The 25,709-nt window shown below is 50.5% G+C and overlaps 1 protein-coding gene across 4 annotated transcripts in view; it reads right to left on the reverse strand.

Moving 5' to 3' along the window:
• The window catches only part of KATNIP (katanin interacting protein), a 203,647-nt gene that overhangs the window by 41,360 nt on the left and 136,578 nt on the right, over window positions 1–25,709 (reverse strand). For all 4 annotated transcript variants that reach the window (XM_024744312.1, XM_024744311.1, XM_024744314.1 and 1 more), the window contains 2 exons: window positions 21,150–21,287; window positions 1,893–2,760 (listed from right to left, as the gene is read on the reverse strand). In XM_024744312.1, the coding sequence (XP_024600080.1) occupies window positions 1,893–2,760; window positions 21,150–21,287 (1,006 nt within the window). The remainder of the gene's footprint in view (window positions 1–1,892; window positions 2,761–21,149; window positions 21,288–25,709) is intronic.

Raw genomic sequence — 25,709 nt, forward strand, 5'->3', positions numbered from 1 at the left:
GTTTGAGTAACGTGCCCAAATGACAGCCTGGCTTACGGCAAACAGGCCATGCATCTAGCCATTGCAGTTCCTTCTTTCCATCATTTCTCTCACACTGCAGAAGACCCACCATGAGTCAGGCACCTGGGTCCTGGGGACCCCAACACAAATAAGCCGCAGTCCCTGCCCCCAAAGAGCTTCTCGGTTCTGTTCTCCCACTCTGCTCTCCTCCCTGATAACCAGTCTCAGGGTTAAGTCTTGGTGGGCGTGGGCAGCAGAATCTGTAAGGCTGGGGAGCCAGAAGGGGAAGCCCTGCCTGGGAGAAGGGAGCCAGCCACTCACCATGGAAAGGCACTCAAAGAGTCTGAGGGACTTGCTCTGCCCTAAGTAACATCAAGGGCCTGAAAGAGGCCACAGACGCTTCACATTTCTATGTGTGAACTCTGGCTAAATGCAGGCCTTTGGGGTCTGTCCAGTAGACAGTCACAGTGCAGATGCTAATGTAATTCACTGAAAATATACACACTGGCTTCACATACAGAATCACCAAGAGGCAGAGTCACAGAATGGGGATGACCGTGATGATGATGATAACAACAACAATTATAAGAAGAAATAGCAGAAGCTAACATCTGTTGGGTGCGCTTATGTCCCAGGCACAGTGCCAAACGCAGCACACATAGGATCTCATTTGATCCTCCCAGCCCCTCGTGAGTTGGATATTACTGGTGTCCTTATAAACGAGGAAACTGAGGCTCAGGGGGATTTCAGAACTTGCCCACAGTGTGGGTTGGCAGTGGGGAACCAGGATACATGCCCAGTCAGTTTGACTCTAGGGCTTCTGCTCCTGTGTGGTAGGGGGTGGGGATAAACTCAGAGGATCTAGAGGTGAGCCTTGCCTTGGTAGGTCCAGGAGCTCTGTGGACAATAAAGGATGTAGAAGCTAGTGTTGAAATCATGGCCACCACTTCTGGAGCACTTTCCACATGCCAGGCTCTGGTCAATATTTTGAAGCTATCAACTCATTCATTTTTCACAACACTGTGGGGAGTGGGGGTTCATTCCCATTTCACAGATGAAGATGCTGAGGCTCAGAAAGTGGAAATGCCCAGCTCTATAGGACCCAGTCTAGAGGTCCCAGACCTATAAGTAGCAGAGCTTGAATTCAAATGGTTTGACTCCTTGTTGCTATGCTACACTCCATCCCAGTAGCCAAATCTGAGGGCAAATATTCAGAAACCCAGCCGTTGGCACCTCCTTTCAGATCTCTTAGAGATAATCTACTGCAAAGTTCACAGAGCAGGTGAATCCTGCTAGCAGATGTATATATATATTTTTTGACCCACACAGTGGTTTAAAAATAATCTCCATCAGTTGCCAATGTTGAAAAACAAGAATATTCTACAATTTTGATTTCTCTTGATAAAAGGAAAAGGGAGATCTGGCATATACTGGTCTTGTATTCCTGAATACCATAGTCCCCACCATTCCCTATAGTCCTTCCAACCCCCAGGCAAGAATTGATTGCTATTTTTCATCACACCTGTATTATTTTTCTAATGGTATGGTTACAAAGAAGTGAAGTTCTTAGAGACCAACGTCTCTATCAGAGGTGGGATAGCAGTCTAGATTGGAAAAGCCATGTTTTGCAAGAAAAATGGACAAAGGAACGTATCTTGGAGGTAATGACAAATATATCTCTGAGTTTAACATGCAAAGTGTGCCTTGCCCATTTCACACACTGCTGCCACCCCGTGGCCCCTGAGACAGGGAATTTGTGACGCTTAGTTGAGAAGAACCCACTTGCTTTGCAGATGAGGAAACTGAGGTCCAGGGAGCAAAATGGCTTCATGCCAATCAGTGGCCCTGGCTCAGGTGAGATGGCCCCGAGTCAGACTGCTTCCCAAGCTTACCTCTGCTGTCTGGCTGGCCATCACTATGACTGTTGCTGAGGGCGTCCTTCCTCAGGCCCCTCCTCCCACTAGCAGGGTGCTCCCTGTGGGAGGGTTGGTTAAAGATGTCGAAGTCATCACCGCAGACTCTGGGGGTCGCTCTCTGAGCTCTCTCGCTGGCGATGACATCCCAGCTGCTTGTCCGCCCTTGCTCACGCCTGGGGTCTTTATCTCCAGCCTCGGTCTCTCTAGGCCCCTCACGGATGATATCCTCTGACGGAAGCCTGCCTCTCCAGTCCAGCGGCTTCTCCGGACTCAGCCAGAGGGGTTTTGACTTCAGGCCTCCCTGCTTCCTGCCTTTCCCTGCGGGAGAAGGTTGTAACCAGGATGGGGTTTTCCCTGGAGGCTCAGAGACTTTTCTGCCCGTAAGGTTTTCCAGCTGTTGGATCAGCGAGAGCTCCTGGTCAAGAGGAGGAGGGCATTCTGCGGGGGAGGAGTGGGGAGGGACACTGGGCATGCCACCCGGCGAGGATGGTGTGGCTAAAAAGCTGCACTCTTCCTCTAACTTGGACAAATTGTCTTTCATGCAGTCAGGAGAATTCATCCTTCCACCAAATAAATGTCCTTGTGAAGAAGCCTTCACATCCTCTGTTGCTCCAGCTGGCTGCGAGTAACTGGCACCGAGCTGCTTGTCCCCATCGGTGCTGTTCCTCTTGTGGGCACCTTTGCTTTCTTCTGAGTGGGCAGCAACGCTATTTTCCATCCTCTCATTTTGCAGGCCCACCAGGATGCTCTGTGGGGCCTCGTCACCTCCTTTGTCTAAGTTGCCATCAAAGATGAGTTTTTTGTTGACATAAAGCTTCACATTTTTGGCTCCAATGTCAAGATCCTGAAAACACAAAATTTCACAAAATGAAGATGCGTGGCATCGGACTGATGTATCAAATTTTGAAAGGAGCACGTGAAAAAGACAAATGTGGGACGCTGGAAACGTGAGCTTTCTGCGACTACAGCACTGGGGCTGTTAAATCAGACTCCTTTTCATTTCGGTGCAAAGGGTTACATATGTTATAAATCAAAGGACTTACACAAAGAGGCGGCCTCCATCACCATCTTCATCATCATTACCTCCTGCTGGGACACATGTAATAGCCTGCTAATTGGTCTCCCTGCTTCCTGTCTCTTGCTCCTGCGACCTCAGCTTCACATTGCCACCCGCCTTAGTTTTCTACAAGAGCAGATCTGGCCCAGTCACATCCCTTTGTGAAATTCTTCATGTTTTTTTTCACTGCCTATAGCAGGGTTCTTTAAAGTATGGTTCCTGGGCCTCCTGTGTCAGAAAAGCTTGGCAGGCACATAAAATGCAGATGCCCTAGGTTCCATGGGTGCCATATTTTGGGGGCCCTGAGGGCAGAGCCTGAGACAAGGATTTGAGTGCAGGTAGCTTATCAGCAGGTGCTCCTAAGAGGGAGAGTCAGGTAGGGCAGGTGAAAACCCAAAAAGGTTTTGGGGCTGGTCACTGCTGTGGGGAACTGGGGCTCCATCCAGCTGGGACACTGTGAGGGACCGGCAGAATGCATCTCAGAAGTCTCCCTCCAAAGGCGGGAGGCTGGGTGTTTATCCACTGACTCCCTTCCCTGCTGTTGATGGCTGCCCCTGGGGAAACTGACTCCCCGCCATGACCACAGGCTAGGCCCTCTAGAAACTTCGGCAAAAGGACCCAAGCAGAAAGGCTCAGAGCCTGGAAGCGCTGGAAGTGGTGCCCAGTCAGCACGCCTGGGACTGTCCCAACGCAGCTGTGGCCACAAGTGGAGGGGAGCCCAGAGGATGCGGTGTGGGCGCTGCACTTGTGTGGACCCATGAGATGAATTCCGAACCCCTCAGCATGACATATAGTAACCTTCACAAAAGGGTCCCTGCTAGCCTTCTGTCTCCTCCTCTCCCAGCACATGTGCCCCGTATGAGGCAGGTGTTCAACGCTTCTTGGGTCATACTTAAAATTAGGGGGCTTCCCTGGTGGCGTAGTGGTTAAGAATCTGCCTGCCAATGCAGGGGACACGGGTTCGAGCCCTGGTCTGGGAAGATCCCACATGCCACGGAGCAACTAAGCCCATGCACCACAACTATTGAGCCCTAATGCCACAACTACTGAAGCCTGTGCGCCTAGAGCCCATGCTCCGCAACAAGAGAAGCCACTGCAATGAGAAGCCCTCGTACCACAATGAAGAGTAGCCTCCACTTGCTGCAACTAGAAAAAGCCCGCGCACAGCAAAGAAGACCCAATGCAGCCAAAAAAAAAAGGGAAAAAAAGAAAAGAAAAAAACATCAAATAACACCTCCTCCTGCTACTGCCTTATTTGGCCATACCTCTTTACACAAAAACAGTTTTTTGGGTTTTCTTTGCGGTACGCGGGCCTCTCACTGTTGTGGCCTCTCCCGTTGCGGAGCACAGGCTCCGGATGTGCAGGCTCAGCGGCCATGGCTCACGGGCCCAGCCGCTCCGCGGCATGTGGGATCTTCCCGGACCGGGGCACGAACCCGTGTCCCCTGCATTGGCAGGTGGACTCCCAACCACTGCGCCACCAGGGAAGCCCACAAAAACATTTTGAATAAACAGCTTTCTCGAGGAATATAATACATACCTCATACAGTAAACTGTACATGTTTAAAGCATACAACTTAATGGATAAAGAAGATGTGGTACCAGAGATGATCATACTAAGTCAAGTAAGACAGAGAAAGACAAATATCATGTGATATTGCTTATATGTGGAATCTAAAAAAAAGATACAGGGCTTCCCTGGTGGCGCAGTGGTTGAGAGTCTGCCTGCCAATGCAGGGGACACGGGTTCGTGCCCCGGTCCTGGAAGATCCCACATGCAGCGGAGCGGTTGGGCCTGTGAGCCATGGCCACTACGCCTGTGCGTGCAGAGCCTGTGCTCCACGGCGGGAGAGGCCACAAGAGTGAGAAGCCCACGTACCGCAAAAAAAAAAAAAAAAAAGATACAAATGAACTTATTTACAAAACAGAAATAGACCCACATTCATAGAAAATAAATTTATGGTTACCAAAGGGGAAAGGGAGGGATAAATTAGGAGTTAGGGATTAGCAGATACACACTCCTAAGTTTAAAATAGATAACCAACAAGGATCTACTTATAGCACAGGGGACTATATTCAATATTTTGTGATAACCTCCAAGTGAAAAGAATCTGCAAAGGATATATATATATACACACACATATATATATAACTATATATAACTGAATCACTGTGCTATACACCTGAAACTAACACAACATTGTAAATCAACTATACTTCAATAAAAAAATAATAAAGCACAGTACTTGATAAGTTTTAACACATATCCACCCATGATCAAGGTAATGAACACACCCATCACCCACAAGGGTTCCTCGTACTCCTATGTAATCCCTGCCACCCTATCTTCTTCCCCCACCCCGAGCCAACCACCCATCAGCCTTCTGTCACTATAGATTACTCTACCTTTTCTAGAATTTTTCTATGAAAGGCATCGCACACTGTGAACTCTTTGGGGCCTGGCTTCTTTCACTCAGCATAATAACTCTGAGATTCATCCATGTTGTGTCAATGAGTAGTTTTATTCCTTCTTATTGCTGGGGTGCCCCACAATCTGTTTGTCCACCTTTACAGCAAACTCTAAGAGTCACAGTCACAGCTGCACCTCCTGCCCGCTGGCCTCTGCCTCCTCCTCTACACGAACCCACCCTGCCAAGGGTGCCAGCAACTGGGTCACAGAACTTCCCTGTTTGCCTGGATGATTCTGATTTATTCCTGTTGCCCTGGTCTATCACTCACAGAGCCTTCTTTTCACTCTCAGGGGTGCCCTGGTTTGGACAATCAGCTTTAGGGTCCAGCAGGGGATCAGACCCACCGGGAAGTTCTCCTTTCTCAGGTAGGCTGTCCTCCGGCCCCCGCTCTCACCGCAGCCCAGGCTCCCCGCTGTTGCTCCTCTTCAGCTGGGCCTTGACCAGTTGGGCTGGTCCCCGGCCTCCCGATTTTCCTGCACCCTCTCACTAGGGGGTCCCACTCAGGCCCAGGGCCCTAACTATCATTCTCTCATTGGTGACTCCTGTTTAATTTTATTATTGAAGTATAGGTGATTTACTATGTTGTTTCAGTTTCACATGTACAGCAAAGTGATTCCGTTTTATATGTGTGTGTATATATATATTCTTTTCCATTATGTTTTCTTTAAAAATAAATTTTATTTATTTATTTATACTTTTGGCTGCATTGGGTCTTTGTTGCTGTGCGTGAGCCTTCCCTAGCTGTGGCGAGCAGGGGTTACTCTTCGTTGCGGTGTGCGGGCCTCTCATTGCGGTGGCTTCTCTTTGTTGCGGAGCACGGGCTCTCGGTGCGCGGGCTTCAGTAGTTGTGGCATGTGGGTTGAGTAGTTGTGGCGCACGGTCTCTAGAGCGCAGGCTCAGTAGTTGTGACTCACGGGCTTAGTTGCTCCATGGCATGTGGGATCTTCCCGGACTAGGGATCGAACCCGTGTCCCCTGCATTGGCAGGCGGATTCTTAACCACTGCGTCACCAGGGAAGTCCCTTCCATTATGTTTTACTGCAAGATATTGAATATAGTTCTTTGTGCTATATAGTAGGTCTTTGTTGTTTATCTATTTTATATATAGTAGTTTGTATCTGCTAATTCCCAACTCCTAACTTATCCTTCCCCACCCCCTTTCCCCTTTGGTAACCATAAGTTTGTTTTCTATGTCTGTGAGTCTGTTTCTATTTTGTGAGTAAGTTCATTTGTATCATTTTTTAGATTCCACATATAAGTGATATTTGTCTTTCTCTGTCTGATTTACTTCACTTAGTATGATAATCTCTAGGTCCACCCATGTTGCTGCAAATGGAATTATTTTTGTCCTTTTTTATGGCTGAGTAGTATTCCATTGTGTATATGTACCACATCTTCTTTATCCATTCGTTTGTCAGTAGACATTTAGGTTGCTTCCATGTCTTGGCTATTGTGAATAATGCCAATTAACACTGGATTCCTGACTATTTTAATCTCCAATCCTGACCTCTCCATCCAGCCCACAGTGACCGTGTGACCTCTCTTCTTGGATATCTAACAGGCCCCAAACAGAATGATCAATCCACTCTTCCCAAACCTTGTCATCTTTCATCTCAAAAGTGGTTCCGCCGTTCAACCAGCTGCCCCAAACCTAGGAGGGCTTGAGTCTTCTCGCTGTCTCACTCACACATCCAATCCATCAGAAGCCCTGCGGCTCTACCTCCAAAACCTCTCCGGAATCTGACCTCTTCTCCCTGAATGGTGGCTGCCTCCTAGCCCGGGTCACAGTCATCTCTCCTGGGACAACAACCGTATCCTCCTAAGTGCTCTCTGTGTATCCACTCTGCACCGTCACCCACCCACCCCCACCCCACTCCGGCACACACACTGCATTTCCAGCAGCCAGTCTTTCTTTAAAAACACCTTAAATCAGGGAATTCCCTGGCGGTCCAGTGGTTAGGACTCTGCACTTCCACAGCAGGGGGCCCGGGTTCAATCCCTGCTCAGGGAACTGGGATCCCACAAGCCGCACGGCACTGCCGGAAAAAATCAAACCAAACCAAAACAACTTAAATCAGATCACGGCAGGCCCCTGCTTAAAACCACCCAATGGGGCTTCCCTGGTAGCGCAGTGGTTGAGAGTCCGCCTGCCAATGCAGGGGACACGGGTTTGTGCCCCAGTCTGGGAAGATCCCACGTGCCGCGGAGCAGTTGGGCCTGTGAGCCATGGTCGCTGGGCCTGCACGTCGGAGCCTGTGCTCCGCAACGGGAGAGGCCACAACAGTGAGGGGCCCGCGTACCACACACAAAAAAACAAAAACAAAAAACAAACACCCAATGATTTCCTACTACGTGGAGAATAATTCCAGCTCCCTTCAGCGGTCAACGTGGCCTGCGTGATCTGGTCCTGTGACTACCTCTCTCTCCCCTCCCCTTCTGCTTCCAACACACCGCTCTGCTTGCTACTCTGTGATCCCAGTGAGCTCCTGCCCACCTTGGGACCTGGGCACCTGCCTGGAATGTTCTGCTCCGGAAACCTGCAAGGCTGGCCCCTCCTTGTCTTCAGAGAGATGTAGCTGCTCTCCCTAGAGCAGCCCCTGCCCCATCCAGTCACCTCTCTAGCCCATGGCCCTGTGTTCTTTCCTCCTGGTCTCTGAAATGGTCTTGTTCATCAGCTTTCTAACTTATTTATTGTCTCCCCCACTCAGAGTTAAGCTCCAAGACAGCAGAGAGCCTACTAATCTCGTCCAAGGGCCCAGCAAGGGCCTGGCACACAGCTGCTGCTCAGTAATCCCTTTGGAATTATAAGTGAATAAACACAGGTATTTTTCTCCCCGGGGAACACTGCTCTCTAACAATCATCAGAGAAGAAACCTGATCAGAAAAATGGTAGCCTGTTGGTTTCAACCCCAGACCGTTTTCCATCTTGCTTTGGCTTCTGATCTGCTCTTGGGATATAAGATCTGAGATCCCAGAGGTGTCCATCTATACTTATTTCCCCCTGCCTTAGCCCTCCTGAAATCCAGGCAACGAAGCTCCAACTAACTTCCTAGTTCACTAAGTTATTGCTACGAAGGTTTCCGTAGCAATTTAGGATGAGAAACGTCAAGCCCGTGTGACACCACAGGAACCCAGCTTCAGTCGTCCAATTGCAGGATGGCAGGCTACTATTTGCCGCCTGTCAGAAAAGTCGGTTCTCAAAGCGCTCTTTTACACGTTTATACGGATGTGTTCTCTGTTTAGTGGAGGCACAGCGCAAGTGTGTGCTGTGAATTAATCAGGAAATAGCTATTGGAGAAGGACAGCCTGGGCAGCTTTCAATGACTAGTCCCGCAAAATTACCGCCGTGGAAACATCTGGTGAGACAGACACGCTCTCACTGAAAGAGGCGGTGGGGTGGGGAGGAGACCTTTCAGTCCGCACAGTCGTCACATGGGCATCCTGGCTTCCGTAAGGAGATGCCTGGTTTCCACAATGGGCTCCTTGACCGTCCGCGAACGGCCTAGAGCCCCGTCTGACCTCAGCTCTCTCCAAGAAGCCTGGCTGAGTGGGGACAGAAAGAGGGGAGCAGGCTGGGACAGGGGTGTGACCTCTCATGCCCCTAGCATCAGGCAGGTAGGAGAGAGAAGAGGGTTAGGGTGGAAACCACAGGGAGTGGTGGGGGGTGTGGGGAGCTGAGAGGTTCATGCCGCCTACCTAATGGTGTTTAAACCTGCCAAGTTTCCAACACCCTGCAGACCAAACAAGCTGTATCTGTGGGTGGGTGGATTTGGTCCAAGCATCACCAGGATGGGATCCCTGGTGGGGAACGGTAGGGAGTCACTTCTCTGGGGATTCCATGTGTTTAAAAAAAAAAAAAAATAAAGGCTGCATGCATTGGCCCATGCTGTCTTTGGAACAACTCTCCAAGGTCTTGGGCATTAGGGCCCATCTGACAGATGAAGAAACTGAGCTTCAGCCTTCTCTGAGGTCACACAGCTGGTGCACAGGGAGCCACTCTGGCTGGCACCCTGAGGTCCTACTGCCACCTCCCTTTGGGTCAAGCCAGACCTGGAGAGGGCCTCCGTCTTGGCCGTGCTAGCCTGGCCACCCGCTCTGGGTGGAACTCTGAGTCCCCACTTCTATTTCTTAATTAGTCCCCGTGGACCAACTATCTCGTACTCCCATCCTAGCTCTCTCCTCACTCCCTAGAGGCAGTCACTGTGGGCACTGGTGGGGAGCATGTGTACGTATGCTTGTGTCCTTCCAGACTTTTCCTATGTATTTACATACATATCGATGCAACAGACATCACACCTCAAGAGTGTGGTCCAGAGCTATGTGAGACACATGTCTGCTCCGTGGAGAAGAGGGGGTTGAGATTTTGCAGGTCTGTACTACTTGGCATCCCTCTGTAAAGCTCTGCATGAGGGGTGCCTTTGGGAATAGATCCAAGGGAAAATCCTTTCACTCCTAAACAACCAGCCTGCTCCCTCCTTTCCAACTGAGGGCTCTAGTCCTGGCTGTTTCCTCCTTTGCCTCAGCTTCCAAGAAATCGAGGTGAAACTCCATGCTGCTGCTGACCTTACCATTTGTGTGTGTGTGTGTGTGTGTGTGTGTGTGTGTGTGTGTGTGTGTACTTGCTTCCTTGGTGCTCATAATTCCTTCCTCGTTTAACTAGAGTTATTGCTATGCCCTTTTGTTGATGCTGTTTCAAACCCCTTTTGCAGTGGATTTTCAAAAGGACACTTTGAAACTCTGTGGCTGCCACGTAGTCAATGGGAGCACCTTCTCTAGTCCAAAGAAAGACTTTATCCTTCTTTCCAGTTGACGAGAACCAATCACGTTGAGACCGTAATGCATTTTAAACACAACAACATTAATATTATTTTGATCTAAGTAACTGAATTGACTCGATAAGGCCACTCTCCTCCCTGGTCCTGGGGTCAAATGACATGTCTCTTCCAATGAGCACATGAATTGCTCAGCAAAGATTGATGGCGGCCCGGCTCTATCATGACAACAACCCAAGCAGAGGCGGGGGCTCTTGTGCTCACAAAACACTTTCCCTAGAGACCAACAACTGCCCTCAGCACAGGCGAAAAAGCCTGAAGGAAATAATCTGGAGCAAAGCATTGTCTAAGCCTATGTGCCGGATGCCAGGGAGGGTCCATTAAAGCAAACCCTTCCTCGGTGTGGGTGACAATTGGAGTCGAACCAGCTGTGTGTCACTGGACCTCATTCATGCACAGCGCGAGGGGGCCCACACTCTAGGGGTTCTGTCACCTGCTGGGCATCCACGCTGGCTCCACTGCACAGGGAGGACATGGGCTGCCGTCCCTTACTGCTCTCTTTGCCGGGAAGTGCTGGGTCCACAGCAGGAGGGGCCGAGGGGCTGTGGGCTGATTGGGAGGCTTGTCAAGCACGGGGGACTTCGGGGAGTGAGCTGCGCTGCCCAGAGAGCTGCCACGTAGGCTTCGGGACCTGGCTCAGGAGCTGACGACCCCTCCGGGAAGCCCCTGGCTCTCCCGATCTGCCCCTCCCCACCTCCTCGGGTTGAGTCGAGGGTCCCCCTCTAGGCTCTCGCAGCTGGGCTTGCGACTGGACCCTTGCGCCTACTACCTCGTGGCCCCATGTGCTCACCTGTCCTCAGCCGGGGAACAGGCCTATCCCCATCTATCTTGAGATCTAGCTCTGGGAACTAAACCTGCTCTTTCCACCTGAACTTGAATGCTTTATTGAGAGGAGATCTCAATGACCTTTCATATGTCCTTTGGGAGGAAGAGCAATGAAAACCTTCTTTGTGATGAAGCTACTTGAAGAAGATGGTGGGGACACGTGACATTTAACAAGCTACATTTAACCTATTACATGCCAGGCTGGGGGCCAATGACTCTGACCTCCTGGCATCACAGACTCAGAGGACAAAGGACGGGGATGGGACCTGACAGACGGGGTCACTAACTGGAGGACCTACAGCTGAATCTGGGCTGGTTTGGCCCATAGAGCAGTTAAAAATTTCAGAACCAGCTGATATCTAAAAACTGAGAGCTTTCACATAACAATGTGCATTTTTGGCCTCTCTTGAAGATTTAAGCCATCCGGCAGGATGGGGCCAGGGCAGAGTGATGGCTGCTCTAGGCAGGGCCCGGCTTGCCAGTGACCACAGTTACTCTCTATTGAAAGGCGGGACCAGGTGGTGGGCACCAGATTGCCTGGTATTCATGTGCCTACCAGCAAGTTCTTCTGCTTTTCTGGGCCTCAGCTTCCCCATCTGTAGGATGGAGCTGATCACCACAGTACCAGTCTCATAGGACTGCTGTATGGAATAAACGAGCTCATACGTGTAAAGTGCTTTGAATGATGACTGGCACATAATACACACTCAAGAAACGCAAGCTGCCATCATTATCTTGTACCCAATCTACCGCCTGGATGGAAGTACCTGCTGAGGCTGGCTGCTCAGGGTTAGCATGGTTGGAGACTCCCTGCTCCCCTAAGTTCTGGTGCAGCAGTTCCCTGTTGCTGGCAGAGGCTGGCAGCAGGCACAGGAGAACCCCATCCACTCCAGAGTGGAGCCTAGCATTACTCCTGCTGACTTAGGTCAAGATTCCCCTCAAGTTGGGATTGACATATACACACGACTATATATAAAACAGATAACCAGCAAGGACCTTCTGTATAGCACAGGGAACTCTACTCAGTATTTTGTAATAACCTATAAGGGAAAAGAATCTGAAAAGGAATATATATATATGTGTATATATGTATATACATAACATATATATGCATATATATATATATATAACTGAATCACTGTGCTGTACACCAGAAACTAACACGATATTGTAAATTGACTATATTTCAATAAAAAATAAATTAAAAAAAAAAAAGCTTCCCCTCGATTTGGGCTCAGGCCCCAGCAGGCAATTCTCGCAATTTTATTCATACCACGTGGGGGCCTTTCAGGATCCTGGCCTGTCTGAGACACAAAAGATGAGAGCAAGTCTCCTCTCCTTAAGGAGTTCATGAAAGTATGAATAATTAGGTGTCACAGACTCAAATGCTTGCAGCACCACAGACGTGAGCGGCACAGGGACGCTGGTGAGCTGGGGAACGCACACCTGCAAGTCCAGAGGCCGCAGGGGTCACTGGGCTCCAGCCGGTGGATGCCACAGAGGGAATATAGCCAGCTCATCAAAAGCCAACTTTCCAATGTTGTCAAATGTTTCACAAGCGGTACAACATGGTGAGTGCCAAACGGAATACGCCTGCAGGATAGATTTGGCCGGGGGCACCCGTTTGGGACACCAAAGGCTCAGGAAACTGAGGGATACCCTAGGGAAGTACATGACTTGGTGCCCGGAAGGGGTGGCTGAGACCACCAGAAGGGGCCTGGGGCAGGCTAAGGGTGTGCAGGAGGCTGGTGGGTGAAGCAGAACCTTGATGTTTCCAAAGGCAGGGTTTGTAATGAGACCGACTAGGTATTCCAGGTGCTGGGAAGGGCAGGAGCAAAGGCACAGAAGAGAGTAGTTTCCTAGGGACCAGAGGGGATGAAAGTTGCATAAGGATGGAAGAGCCAGAGAATGTCTGATAATGGAGAAGGTCGCCAGTGCACATGCACGCAGGGCCCGGGCAAGCATGGCAAATGGGAGAGGTGGTGTGGTGTCAGGACAACTGTGCCACTGTGTTGGGGACACAAGTAGGAGTGGTGGGGACTGCGGCGCCGTGACTCAGCTCCGCCAAAGCTTCCAGGAGTGGATGTGACCTCGTGTCGCCAGATCGTCTAGTTTCTCAATAAAAGTCAAAAATCCCTATTTTGCACGGAATCCCTTCCAATTTTTAAATGTTGGCAATTAATTAAAAACTTTGAAAACACGCTGTGAGCCAGCTGCAATCTGTGAGCCGCCTTTGGTCAGTCGGGGCGTAGCCTCTTCCCAGGATGCCCCGGCAGCACGAGCTGGCCGGGGACTGTGGCCTCTCCCCTGAGGCATTCTGCAGCGGCGAGGCCCTCGGCTCATCTCCCGCCACTGTCCCAGCCCCACTGAACTGTGGTTTGCCGTTATCCCCCTGGGCCCTCCTGCCTGGGTGAGAGCTCACAGGGGCAGACAGCGTGTCCGATTCCCGGCCCCAGCAAAACGTCTGAGTGTGGGGCGATCGATAACGGCTCTGCTGATGAGATGCAGGGACTGAGCAGATGAGTGAGCGGAGCGGGGAGGCGGCGGGGGCAGCGGGCAGCAGGGGAAGGGGGCGCTGGACTTGGAAGGAGGCAGGTTTGGGCAGTGGAAATGGTAGGACTTAGGGATGACTGGCAGTGAGGGGCAAAGCGGGGAGCGGAGGATTCAAAGGTGGGAGTCGGGCACTGCTGCAGACAGTAAGAGGAAGCGGAGCCGGGACCGGGGCCGAGGGGCCTGGGGGCGGGGATACCAAGCTGGGGTGTCGGTGCAAGGCCGGGCGGAAATGCCCAAGAAAAGTATCTCGTGGCTAGGAGCGAAGCTTGGTTCAGAAATTAAGCCTTGGGGAAGGTTTAGTGAATAAATTCAACAGCATGTGATTTCTGCATTCTTAGAGGAAAAGAAAAAGGATCTAGCTTGGGTATCGTTTTCTACTTTCCCTGGTGATGTTCCCTTCTTTTGGAGACAGCACCTCAATTTTCCATCGGGAATCCACCCTTCCCTCGACCTGACTTCAATGTGCATAATGTGGGCCTCACCCCAGGTTGCAACCCAGGCCTGGCCAGTGGGGCCTCAGTCTGGGACTTTCTTGGGGAGAGTCTCTTTCTGCAGGGAGTGCTGAAATCAAGAGCGACATCATCAGGGACCACCACTTGGAACCTGAGGATGATGCCAACACAGAGGAAAGCAGAGATACGTGATGGAGGGAGGCAGCTTCCTGATGGCATCATGTGAACTCCTGGATCCCGCCATGCCTGAAGCCAGCGAACTCATACTCTCCTGTAACATGGGCCAAAGAACACTTTTTTGTCCTTAAGCCAGATTTAATTGGGTTTTCTTGTCCTTTGTTACCAAGAGAATCCTGGCTGATACAGTAGCGCTGGGACTGAGATATTTAATCAACAGATTCAGCTACTAAATCAGTCCTGGCCAAGGCAGGCAGGAGATGGGGAGCCCTACCCCCTAGGGGGTCTGGAATTTATCTTGCTGTCCTAGGCTGGCCCCTGCACATGGGTGAGCAGTTCTCCCTACTTAGACATCTGTCTGGTCCCAGATGCAGCCTGTCCCCTGGTCTGTACAGAACAGGATATGGGCCTCAGCTTCTACCCTGGTTCTGCATCTGTGTTCTCATCCCTTGGTGGGAGTACGGTATGGATCTGAATTCCAACCTTCTGGCTGGAGCCTGAATACCTCGTTGGGCCCCTCTCTCAAGGCAGAATTCTCTGCTCACCTCTCCTTCCCCTGCTGGCTGGGGGTCTGCTTCAAACCTGAATCTCCTGGGACTCTCAAGATGACCACACCTATATCTTCCCGAGCGTGGACTCTGCACATAGATTTCAGATCCTGCAGCCCACCTACAAGAGAGCACCCTCTGGTAACAGGCAAGGGCCTAGACCAAGCCTGAGGTCAACACCTAAGGAAGGCTCTTGGGCACCTGGGTTAGTGCCTTTCCCACCAACTGCCCTGTTAAGATGCCATCATGATCTCCAGGCCCAAGGGTGCAGAGACCCCACCATATGGCAGAGCCATCAGGCTACACTGACTCAGCTGCCCAGATGAAGGTCACATCTTTGACTTCAAAGCCATTGCCATGTTTGGCCTCAGTTTGTATCAACTATTAAAAAAAATAATTTGGGGGCAATCAAGGATATTTGAATATGGACTGGGTATTACAGCATAATAATTAATTATTGTCAGGTATGATAGTGGCATTGGGATTATATAAAAACAAACTCCTTATCTGTTAGAGATGCATACAAAAAATTTATGAGTGAAATGATATGATAGCTACAATTTATTTTTAAATGTTAGGGGAAGAGATGGAACAAAAATGGCAGAATGTAGATAATTAATGAAGCTGGTGACAGGTACATAGGTCGTTATTGAACTAATCTCTTCACTTGCATTCATTTGAAAGTCCACCCCCGCCCGCCACCCTGCCTAAAAAAGAGGCCTTTCTGAAAATACAAATACTGCCCTGGGATGAATTGAATCTACCCATGGTGCACTCCAGAAGCAGTGTGACCCTCATCCAAGCCACCAAGCTAGACTATGCTAAAAGCCTCCTCTTGGGGCTCCCTCTTCCCTCTGATCCCTTCTCCAAACAGCAGCCTGAGTGATCTTTTAAATTCCTCAATCAGATTGTATCACCCTTTGCCCAAAACCCTCCAATAATGATACTAAGAGCTGACCTTTGTATAGCGCTCACAAAGGCCAGGAATCATTCTGAGCACTTCGTACGTATTAACCGAACAATAATCACCCCATTTTCCAGATGAGGAAACCGAGGCATAGAGTAACATGCCCAAGGTCATGTGGCTAGGAAGAGGAGGAGCCAGGGTTTGCCTCAGCTGGGCTGGCTCTGAGCATCCCCCTATTCTGCCTCCAAACCGGTAAGGCCCACACGACCCGGTTCCCACCTACCCCTGGGACCTCCCCTTACCCTCTCCTCTGTTCACCAGCTCAGTCTCTGCCTAAACTGGGTGTTCCTGCCTTTGCTCTTGCTGTGCCCCCTGCTGGGAATTCTCTTCCTACTGATGCTAGCATGGCTGCTCCTTCTTCGCATCCAGGTTGGGGAAGGCCTTTGATCACCTGTCCAGAGCAGCCCTGCCTCTTTCTCCTCCTGCCTCTCTCCCGTTGCCTGATTTTATCGTCTTCAGAACACTTAGCATTACCTGAAATGACACTATTCACTTGTGCCCTTTTTTTTTTTTTTTTGTCCCTTCCTCATGAGAAGGGACAGGGCTGTATGAACAGGACCTTGTCTATTCGTTCAACATGGCTCCCTGAGCACCAAGACCCTTATGGTCCGATATGTAGTCACCAGCCACATGTGGACAATTACATTAATATTAAAATGAAATAAATTGTAAAATGCAGTCTCTCAGTTACGGGAGCCACAATTCGAGTTCTCAGTGGCCGCCTGGGGCTAGTGGCTACTGCCCTAGACAGGGCAGATAGGGCATGTTAATATCATCAGAAGTTCTATTGGGCAGTCCTGGCCTGGATCACCATGACAAGTCACAGAAATACACCACTGGAGCTTGGGATTGACATGTACACACTGTTATTTTTAAAATGGATAACCAACAGGGACCTGCTGTAGAGCACAGGGAACTCTGCTCAATATTACATAACAACCTAAATGGGAAAAGAATTTGAAAAAGAATAGTTATATGTATATGTATAACTGAATCACTGTGCTCTATACCTGAAACTATCACAAGGTTGTTAATCAACTATGCTCCGATATAAAATAAAAAGTTAAAAGAAAAGAAATACACCATTGGGGAAATCGAACATTAATTAATTAATTAATTCAAAAACTACTTAGTGAGCACCATTTCCGTGCATAAAATGTATCACTGGGTCCTGCCTCACTTGCTGTTGTGACCAGGCTGGAGGTGGCATCCGCATGGTGATGCCGCAGGTGAAAATGGTGACGGAATGGTGCCACGTAGATGATGGATGTGTTTATTATAAACGGAAACAGATGGACCGTGGCGAGCAGCTGAGAGCCCACTTTTTGGATGGGTTATTACATCCTAGAGGAGGGAGACCATTGATTCCTTTCTCCTAGCAGATGTCGCTCTGCAGGGGAAGCAATGTCGAGAAAAACCGCAGGGAAACCCACAGCCCCCATGTTCCCTTCCCACCTCAGTCCCTTACTCCTCACTAGCCGGGCCAGTCATTTAATCTGGGGAAACATCAGAAAATGTGACAAACATATTATCGCGCCCTCCTCTTGAGCCCAAGACAGGCATCACTGATCAATCACACACCCTTTCCTGGATGAACCAGAAGAAAAGCTCTAAATCCTTCTCAAGACAGCCCTCCAGGCAGCCATTTCCAAGCAGAGTTGGCAAAACAGACGCAGCTATCTGTCCCGCAGGATCTTTTTATCCTGAGCCCCAGCTTCTTTATCTACAACGTGGGGCCCGACCACATCCACCTTGTAGGATGGTTGGGAGGTTAATTGAGATGATTCATTTGTTCAGTTATTTGTTCAGGCATCAAATATTTATGGAGCGCTCAGTGGGGGTTTCACGCCTGCCTGATGCATGCAGTATTGGGTAAACAGCAGCTGTGATGAGTACCCACATCTGCGGGCCGCCCTGTGTGCCTGCGTGGACGGATACTAGCCTCCGTGTCCTTACCCTGCCCGGAAGTCCTCTCCTCCGGGCCGGTTCACGCTTACCGCATCACCTAACAACGAGGGGGAAGGAACCCATCCAAGTTAGCCCGAGGATTAAACGGGCAGCAGATTTTCCAATAAGAGACTCCTTTTCTTCTAGCACCTTCTTTTCTTATGCTCTAAATAAGCCTTGGTTGGATCAGAGCCTCACATTGAACTTTGCTTCCTTGAATTCCCAGACACAAAACACTGTCTTAACAAGCCGTGTCTCCTGGGCTGAGCTATATTTCCTATAAACTCTCATTTTATCTCCTCTAAAACACATGGTAATAGCATTCTCTGGAGAATATTAAATGAAACCAACCGGCAGCTGCATTTGTTTGCGCTTTCTGCCCCCGGAAAATTCTGTCAACAGATAGGCGTGCGTTACATAAGTGGTGGCCCTGCCGGGGACTGCGGTCCTCCACACACTCCTCTGTGTAGAAACACCTCAAGTCTCTAATCCCCGCAGCTGGCTGCTCCCGGAAGCGCCCGCAACAGCAATGACGCCCTGGTGTCCTGCTCCTTTTCTATTCTCAGCACACAGGGAAGGCCGAGTGCAGGTTAAAGAAGAAAGGCAGGCCTCAGTCAAAAGGGACGAAGCTTATCTTCTTTGTAATATAGCACATAAAATCTGCTTTTCTTGGCCTGAGCGATATAGTTGATGACAGGGCTGAGCTACAGGGCACGGGCTTGGGCAGCCAGTGCCGTTTCATTAACCAGTCCAGAAGATGCTGGTGACCGCCTGCCGGGAAGTGCCGGGTGAACTGGAGAAGGAGAGGACCCAGCCCTAGATGCTGGGAATGCACTGCAGCTACATGGGGCCGGGGCTGCATCCGGGGCCTAGAGGACAGCCCCTGCGCACACCCCGGGCAGGGGAGGCTGACACGCCCACAGGAACTTTCTCATTTGTTCCAATAGTTTGGACTTTTTCTCAAATTTAAACTTTAGGCATTTGTTTGAAAAAAAAAATCAAAACAGAGAAATCAGAGAAAGCTTTTCGTTACTTCTCTGGGGCAGCATCGCGTGTGAACAGAGCCGGCTGGGACCGCGTCTGCCATGTTAACCTCCAGATCCCCAGAGCCTAGCAGATGGTTATTCGGGAGCTGGAGGGACGGCTGGGTGAGTGGGTGAGCGAAGAACCAGCCAGAAGAGGTACAGGAGGGAAGGACGGCAAGGTGGGAGGGGGCACGGAGTCTCCTGGTTGAGCCACAGCTAGCCTCTAACCTGCGCTATGACCTTGGGCAAGCATCCTAACCCCTCCTACTCTCAGTCTCTCATCTGGATCTCAAGAAGGATGAGACAATTGCTTATGGGCTCTTGGGGGAATGAACTCATTCATTCATTCGACAACCATGTATTTCTACTTGGAACAGAGCAGTGGTGGAGATGACTCAGGCCCTGCTCCCAAGAGGCCCACAGTGTGATGGGGGGACAAGTGCCCATCCTGGTACAGGGGCAATAGAACCAGTTCATGAGGTCCAGAAGTGCACAAGGGTCAGGGGGTCAGGCGAGCATCCTGGAGAAAGGGACGTCTGGGTTTCCCAGGAATACAAGGCAGAGGCAAGCATTTTGAGTTGAGCGAGATGGGAGGGGCCAGGGACTAAAGGTGCGCCTACCAGGGAGGGCAGTGGAGAGCCACGAGCAGCTGGCACTCTGGAGGGTGGCCTGGTCAAGGGGCGGGTGCCAAGAGAGAGGCAGGCTTGACGCACAGGGATTAGGGGCCCTCTGTCCTGGATTCTCTGGATCAAGGGGAGCCTTTGAGGGCTTGAAACAGCAGAGTCGTGATCAGACCTCGCAGTGGCTACTGGAGGCAGACCGGAGGCTTGGGCCTGGGGTCAGGGAGAGCGATTAGGAGGCTGTACTCTTCCACACCTCCACGCCTTTGCCCGCGAAGCTCCCTCTACCTGGAGAGGCTTTCCCTTTTCTGTCTGGCTCAGTGCTTCTCTTTCCACTAGAGCTCAGGTATGCGCTCTTTAGAGTACCTTCCCTGACCTCTCCCAGCCTGAGGCGGGCTCCCTCCTCCAGGCGCCAGCGACCGCAGACTGGGAATGGCTAGCTCCAGCCCAAAGATGAGTTTGGTTTGAACTGTATGGTGGCTTCGAAAGAAGTGAAATTAGCTTCTGACATTTGCAAACAGAATAGCTCATCTCAAAATCCAGATTCCCAGCTCTCTGGGAACGTTCAGAAGGTCTAGCAGCACTGGCTGGCATTGCTCCACATCAGTCATTAGTTAAAGCTGAAAAATGCCCTGCCCTTTACCTGGGCCATGCGCTTGCCAGTCTGCCACGTTCCCCACCAGGCCCTAGCGTCTCTCTAACAATATTGAGGCCGAGGATTGGTTGCCATTTATCATCTCGCTTGTACTACTGCTTCCCTTATATCAGATTAGAAAGAAAAGTAAAACAAGTTTTGCTCCCTTTTCTATCATAAGAGGGGAAACCGAGAGAGGCTGAGGGAGTCCTGTCCCTCCTTGCTCACTGCGCTCCCTGCTGAGTCCCCGGGGCTTCTGTTTGAAACCCGTGGCTCTCTGGGTTCAGCTTTATCAAGGCCTTCATCACACTGCCTCATATGTCCACATTTACTTGTCTGCCAGCTTTTAGATAAGGAGTACCTCCAAGGCATGGACGGTGTCTTTACATCAGTGCGCTCAGAATCGATCATGAAGCCTGATGGTACCTAGGATGTGCTCACTAATCAAGGTTGAATGGAGGAATAAATGCATATGAACATGTGAAAAACAGCCCGGAGAAGAAAGCAAGGATGAGGGCCTGGGTAGTGGTATGAGGGTGGGAAGGAGGGAGGGGTTCTGAAACCAGAGGGGCGGAAGAGCACAGAGGTTAAGGGCCTGGCTGTTTAGAGTGGGGTGCACACACCAGGATCACTGGTACATGTGAGAGCTGGTTAGACGTGCAGAATCTCGGGCCCCGCCCTAGACCCACTGGATTAGAACCCGCTTTTTACCAAGATCCCAGGCAAGTTGTTGCGGATACGGTTGGAGAAGCACTGGCTAAGCCAATGGGCCTGGAGTCTGACTGCAGGGATTCAAATTCTCACTCTGACGCTCACTGGCTGTGTGCCTTGGGCCACGTTACGTAACCTCTCTGTGTGTCTGTTAAAACTGCGCCTCGGTTCATATTTCTCCGGTTCCCCCGAAAGGTGACCTGATTCTACTTCCCAAACCTTCAGCGGAGGCTCTGCTCCTGGGGACTCTGACAACGCAAAGTGAAATCCCCTAGCAGGTGCTTGCTACACCCAGGAGGAAGGGCAACGGGGCCTCGTGGTGCCCATTGTGCAACTTCGGGAATCAGGCTACGGGAAAGCACCAAGTGCTTCCATCAGGCAAATGCCCAGCCAGGAACCGGAGCCTGTTACTTACGCCGTCAGCCGTGCAGTAATTCCAAACCTTGATCTTGGTTAGACCAAAGTCACGCAGCTGTCTCGTGTTGCGGATAACAAAAAAGAGCTGGAGCGGCGGGTGGAAGGGGCACGTCCACAAGGAAGGGTCTTTCCTGCCCTGAAATGCCAGCAAGAGAAGGAAGTTGTTATTGTTAGCACAATTCTGCCTTACCCCAAAGTAAGCAGGCAGTGACTATGGAAACCAGGGGAGGATGAGGGTGGGAAGCCACCCACCTTCTCTACTTCATCCTGGGTGGGGTCTTAGATCTCACCCCATCTGGACCGCATTTTGGAGCAGGCTACTGACCCTTGTCCCCGGCACAAAGCTGTCACATGGGCCCCTCTGCCCCTGCCATCCAGACCAAATTTAAAATGCAGCGGGCTTTATTTTAATCAACCTAATCGGCTTTGTTGGGGAGAGAGACTGGAGGAGAAGGACGGGAAAAGAGCCATGACTTGAGCTATTTGATTAACCTGGCAAACAGAGCCTTTGATTTTCTTTTGTAAAACCCTGTAGAATTTTAAAACTTTTAAAAATAGAAAAGAAAGAAACTGGCTCAGGCGTTTGTTGGGACGGGGCCATGGCACTGAGCCTTAGGATTGATTCTGTTCCCTTTCAGGGTTTCCAAGCCTTGGGACCCCTGTGTGCAGTTTCCGCCTGCCAGCGAGGCTGCCAAGGCCATTCTCAAGGCCAAAGAGGCAGAGGAGCAGGGGAGCCTTGCTGTCGTTTCCATTTGCAGCAACAAAATTTCGTATCATGAGTGCTTGGGACGCAGACGGGAAAAAGTGAAATCAGGGAACTTTTCTCAGCCCTGGTCGCCTCCTCTCTTGTCTCTTTGGGTACCTCTTCTGCTCTCTGTCTGGACAAAACACACAGTTGTTCCCAAATGTGTCCATGCTGGCTCGGCCTCTGTGCCTTTGCACAGGCTGGGCCTCTTGAGCGCAGTACCCTCCTGCCCTTCTCCCCCTGGGAACTTCAGCTCAGATGTGCTGTCTCCCCCACTGTCACCCCTTCCCTTGACACAATCACTCCCTTCTCCAGGTGCCCACGGCTCCTTGCAACACCTGAGGTTATAATTTACTCAGTGTCCCACAAGTACCTGTCTTCATGTCCATGTCACCCCCCCACCAACACACGCATGCGCGCACACACACATACACACGCACTCAGCTGCGAGCTCTTCTAATTCATTCCAGAACCCTTAGCGTTCAGCACAGTTCCTTGGCACCTGGTCAATGACAAAAAAAATCTTTAAATTGAATTTTTTGAACAATCGTTGAATGAAGAAATGAACAGAGAAGTGAAATGTACCTCCTAATATCTGTTCTCTCACCGAAACTTTAGAGACTAAACTGTTCTGGCCGGCAGAGCTATTTTGTCTAGCTCATGAAAGTGTTTTGCTTTTTTTAAAGGCAAATTCGTTGCCAAGACTTTAAGATGGGAGATATCCCCTCCCCCTCAAAGCTAGATGTCTGGCTTGTCTACAGACTTAGGAGACGTGACGACACGGGGTCCCTGACAGCCGTTGGCTGGAGCTGAGTACACTGCTCTCCGGTGCCCCAGTCCTCACCATTCCCTACCGTTCTACACCCACCTCACCTCCCTGGTTATGCTTCTGCCTGGCCCCTGCAGGCATTAGTTTAGGGGCCCTGCTTAGGGGCTGAACAGTCACAAGTCCCATCTGCCAATAAGCAACCTGTATCTCTGACACTGGCTGAAGTTGTTCCTTTTATCTAAAAGGAGCATCGCCCCATATTTGAGAGTGTCTCCATGGGCTCCCATCCCCAGGACCGTGCCTGCCTCTGGGGTCTGCTGGCCCCCAGGAGACATGAGGCTCAGGCTCCAGCTGCACGGAGGACAGAGGTGGCTTGTCCCAGTGACAATGGTGCCTTTCAGGAGGGAGGAGGCTGCTTTGTTAAGGGGGAGAGATGAGTTCAAGGGGTTCTGACTTATTCTGGCAAGTTTCTCAAGCTCTGCGAGAACTTTTAGTGCTCTGGGCAGCTGCGAGGGGTCAAAGATAGCACATCTCAAATCCAGCAGGGGAGTCTCATTCCTTCTCTTCACTGGAGCCTAAAATGGGTCGCTGAGGCTGCTTGACAAAGGCAGAGACTGAAGGCTGACCCTTAGACACAAGCGAGGGGACTGTAATTGATTTCCCATCACATTTCCGTCAGCAGGAGGGATAACGGGAGGGCTAAGTGGGAGTCGTGGTGTTCAAAGTCGGAGAACATTAACCTGTGGGTAAATCTGGGCCTCATTAGCAACTGGGCCTTCTGATGTTTCCTTTCCACAGACAGAGTCCCCGAGAGGAAGGCTGCCGGGAAGCTGCCGAGGGCTGACCCAAGGCACGCTGGGCAAACCTCCAGGTGCCAGGCCAGCAGGAGAGCGTCTGCTGCACCTGCCCATCGCAGGTGGTAATCACGATGGCAGAACAAGAATCAGGGCACCTGGGCACCGCCGTTATCTCACTGGGTTCTCTCCAAGCCCTGGAAGGTGAGTACTGCAGTAACACCCGTGTCACCGAAGGAAGACCAGAGTCCAGAAAAGGTGTGGTTTGCCCAAGTGATGGAGTGAGGATTTAAACCTAGGTTTTTCATTCATTCATTCATTCATTCATTCATTCATTCATTCATTCATTCATTCATTCATTCATTCATTCATTCTGTGTTGGTTTGGATTGCCCCAGGAGAAGACCCTGAGGCAAGGCAAGTGTAAGGAGTTGATTTAGACAGTGAAGGAAACACCAGTTGGTGGGTGGGGAAATGAGAGGGGGAGAGGCATTCCATAAAGAGTGTGTTACCAGGCTAGGCACACCTGTGAGCTCCATGCCACCAGGGAACCTGGGAGCCAGTGTGAAACACACCTCAGGGTGACTCCACTTCCGGGACAAGGGAGCTGGGGTATCCACACCCCAGTTCCCATCAGTGTAGGTTCAGGGCTGCTCCTGGGGGCTCAGTTCCCCACCAGCTTGGGCCTGCTACAGGGGAGGCAGAGTGGGCCCTGGAGGCCAGAAAACAGACCCTCCATCGGAGAAATGTGTGTGCTGGCAGTGGGAAGAGCAGCCAGCAGGGACCAAGGTGGGAAGGGCCTGCGGGAGGCGCCAACGGCATCTGCTACCCACCTGCTCAACAAATACCGAGTGCGGGGGGCGCCTGGCCCAGCAGATCCCAGCTCTGTGCCAGGAGGGGAGGCAAACAAGTAACACTGCCAAGAAAAAAAAAAATCAGGTGGGGCTGGGGGTGGGGGAATAAATTCAACGAAGAAAATATGAGAGAATTATTAATGGCCAATGGAAGGACTAGTTTAGAATAGATGGTCAGAGAAGAAGGCCTCTCTCAGGAGGTAACTGTCTAACTCCTAACATAGGTGCTTTCTCCAGCTTTAACCTAACACAGATCCACACACCCCCAGGGAGATGCTGGACTGCCCTCAGAAGTAGCCCCGATTTAATAAGTTATCGCCTTAAAAAGGAACAAACTCTTGATACAACAATTTGGTTAGGTGTCAAGGGCATTATAATGAGTGGGAAAAAGTCAGTCTCAAAAAGGTTACATATAGTATGATTCCATGTACATAGCATTCTTGAAAGGACAAAAAGTATAGAGAATAGGTTGGTGGCTGTCTGGGTTAGGGACAGGTGTGGGGAGGGGTGGCTATAAAGGGTCGCATGAGGGAATTCCTTTGAGGTGATGGAGCTGTTCTGCATCTTGATGTGGTGGTGGTTCCACAAATCTACATGTGACAAAACTGAAAAGAACTGGGCTTCCCTGGTGGCGCAGTGGTTGAGAGACCACCTGCCGATGCAGGGGACACGGGTTCGTGCCCCGGTCCGGGGGGGTTCCCACATGCTGCGGAGCCGCTGGGCCCGTGAGCCATGGCCGCTGAGCCTGCGCGTCCAGAGCCTGTGCTCTGCAACGGGAGAGGCCACAACAGTGACAGGCCCGCGTACCGCAAAAAAAAAAAGAAACCAAAACAAAACAAAAACTGAAAAGAACTTACATACACACACACACACACACACACACACACTCACACACACACACGTGTGTGAAGGTCTGCACATTATACCAATGTCACTTTCCTAGTTTTGATAATGTACTATGGTCACGTAGGATGTTACCATTGGGGGAAGCTGGGCAAAGGCACATGGGACCTCTCTATACTTTTTTAAAAACTGAGATATAATTCACATACATAAAATCACCACTTTAAAGTGTACGAGTCAGTGGTGTTTTTAGTGTAGTCACAAGGTGGTGCAACCATCACCACTATCTTTTCCTAGCATATTTTTATCACCCCCAAAAGAAACCCTTTAGCAGTCACTCCCCATTCCCCACATTCCCCCAGTCCCTGGCAACCTCTAGTCTACTTTCTGTCTCTATGGATTCACTTATTCTGGACATTTCATATAAATGCTGTCATACAATATATGATCCCTATGTCTGACGTCCGTCATTCAGCATAATGCTTTCAAGTTTATCCATATTGTAGCATGTATCAGTACTTAACTCCTTTTTTTTTTTTTTTTTTTTTTTTGGG

This window comes from Neophocaena asiaeorientalis, unplaced genomic scaffold (genome assembly GCF_003031525.2).
Source record: "Neophocaena asiaeorientalis asiaeorientalis breed wild unplaced genomic scaffold, Neophocaena_asiaeorientalis_V1.1 scaffold91, whole genome shotgun sequence".
Lineage (NCBI taxonomy): Eukaryota > Metazoa > Chordata > Mammalia > Artiodactyla > Phocoenidae > Neophocaena > Neophocaena asiaeorientalis.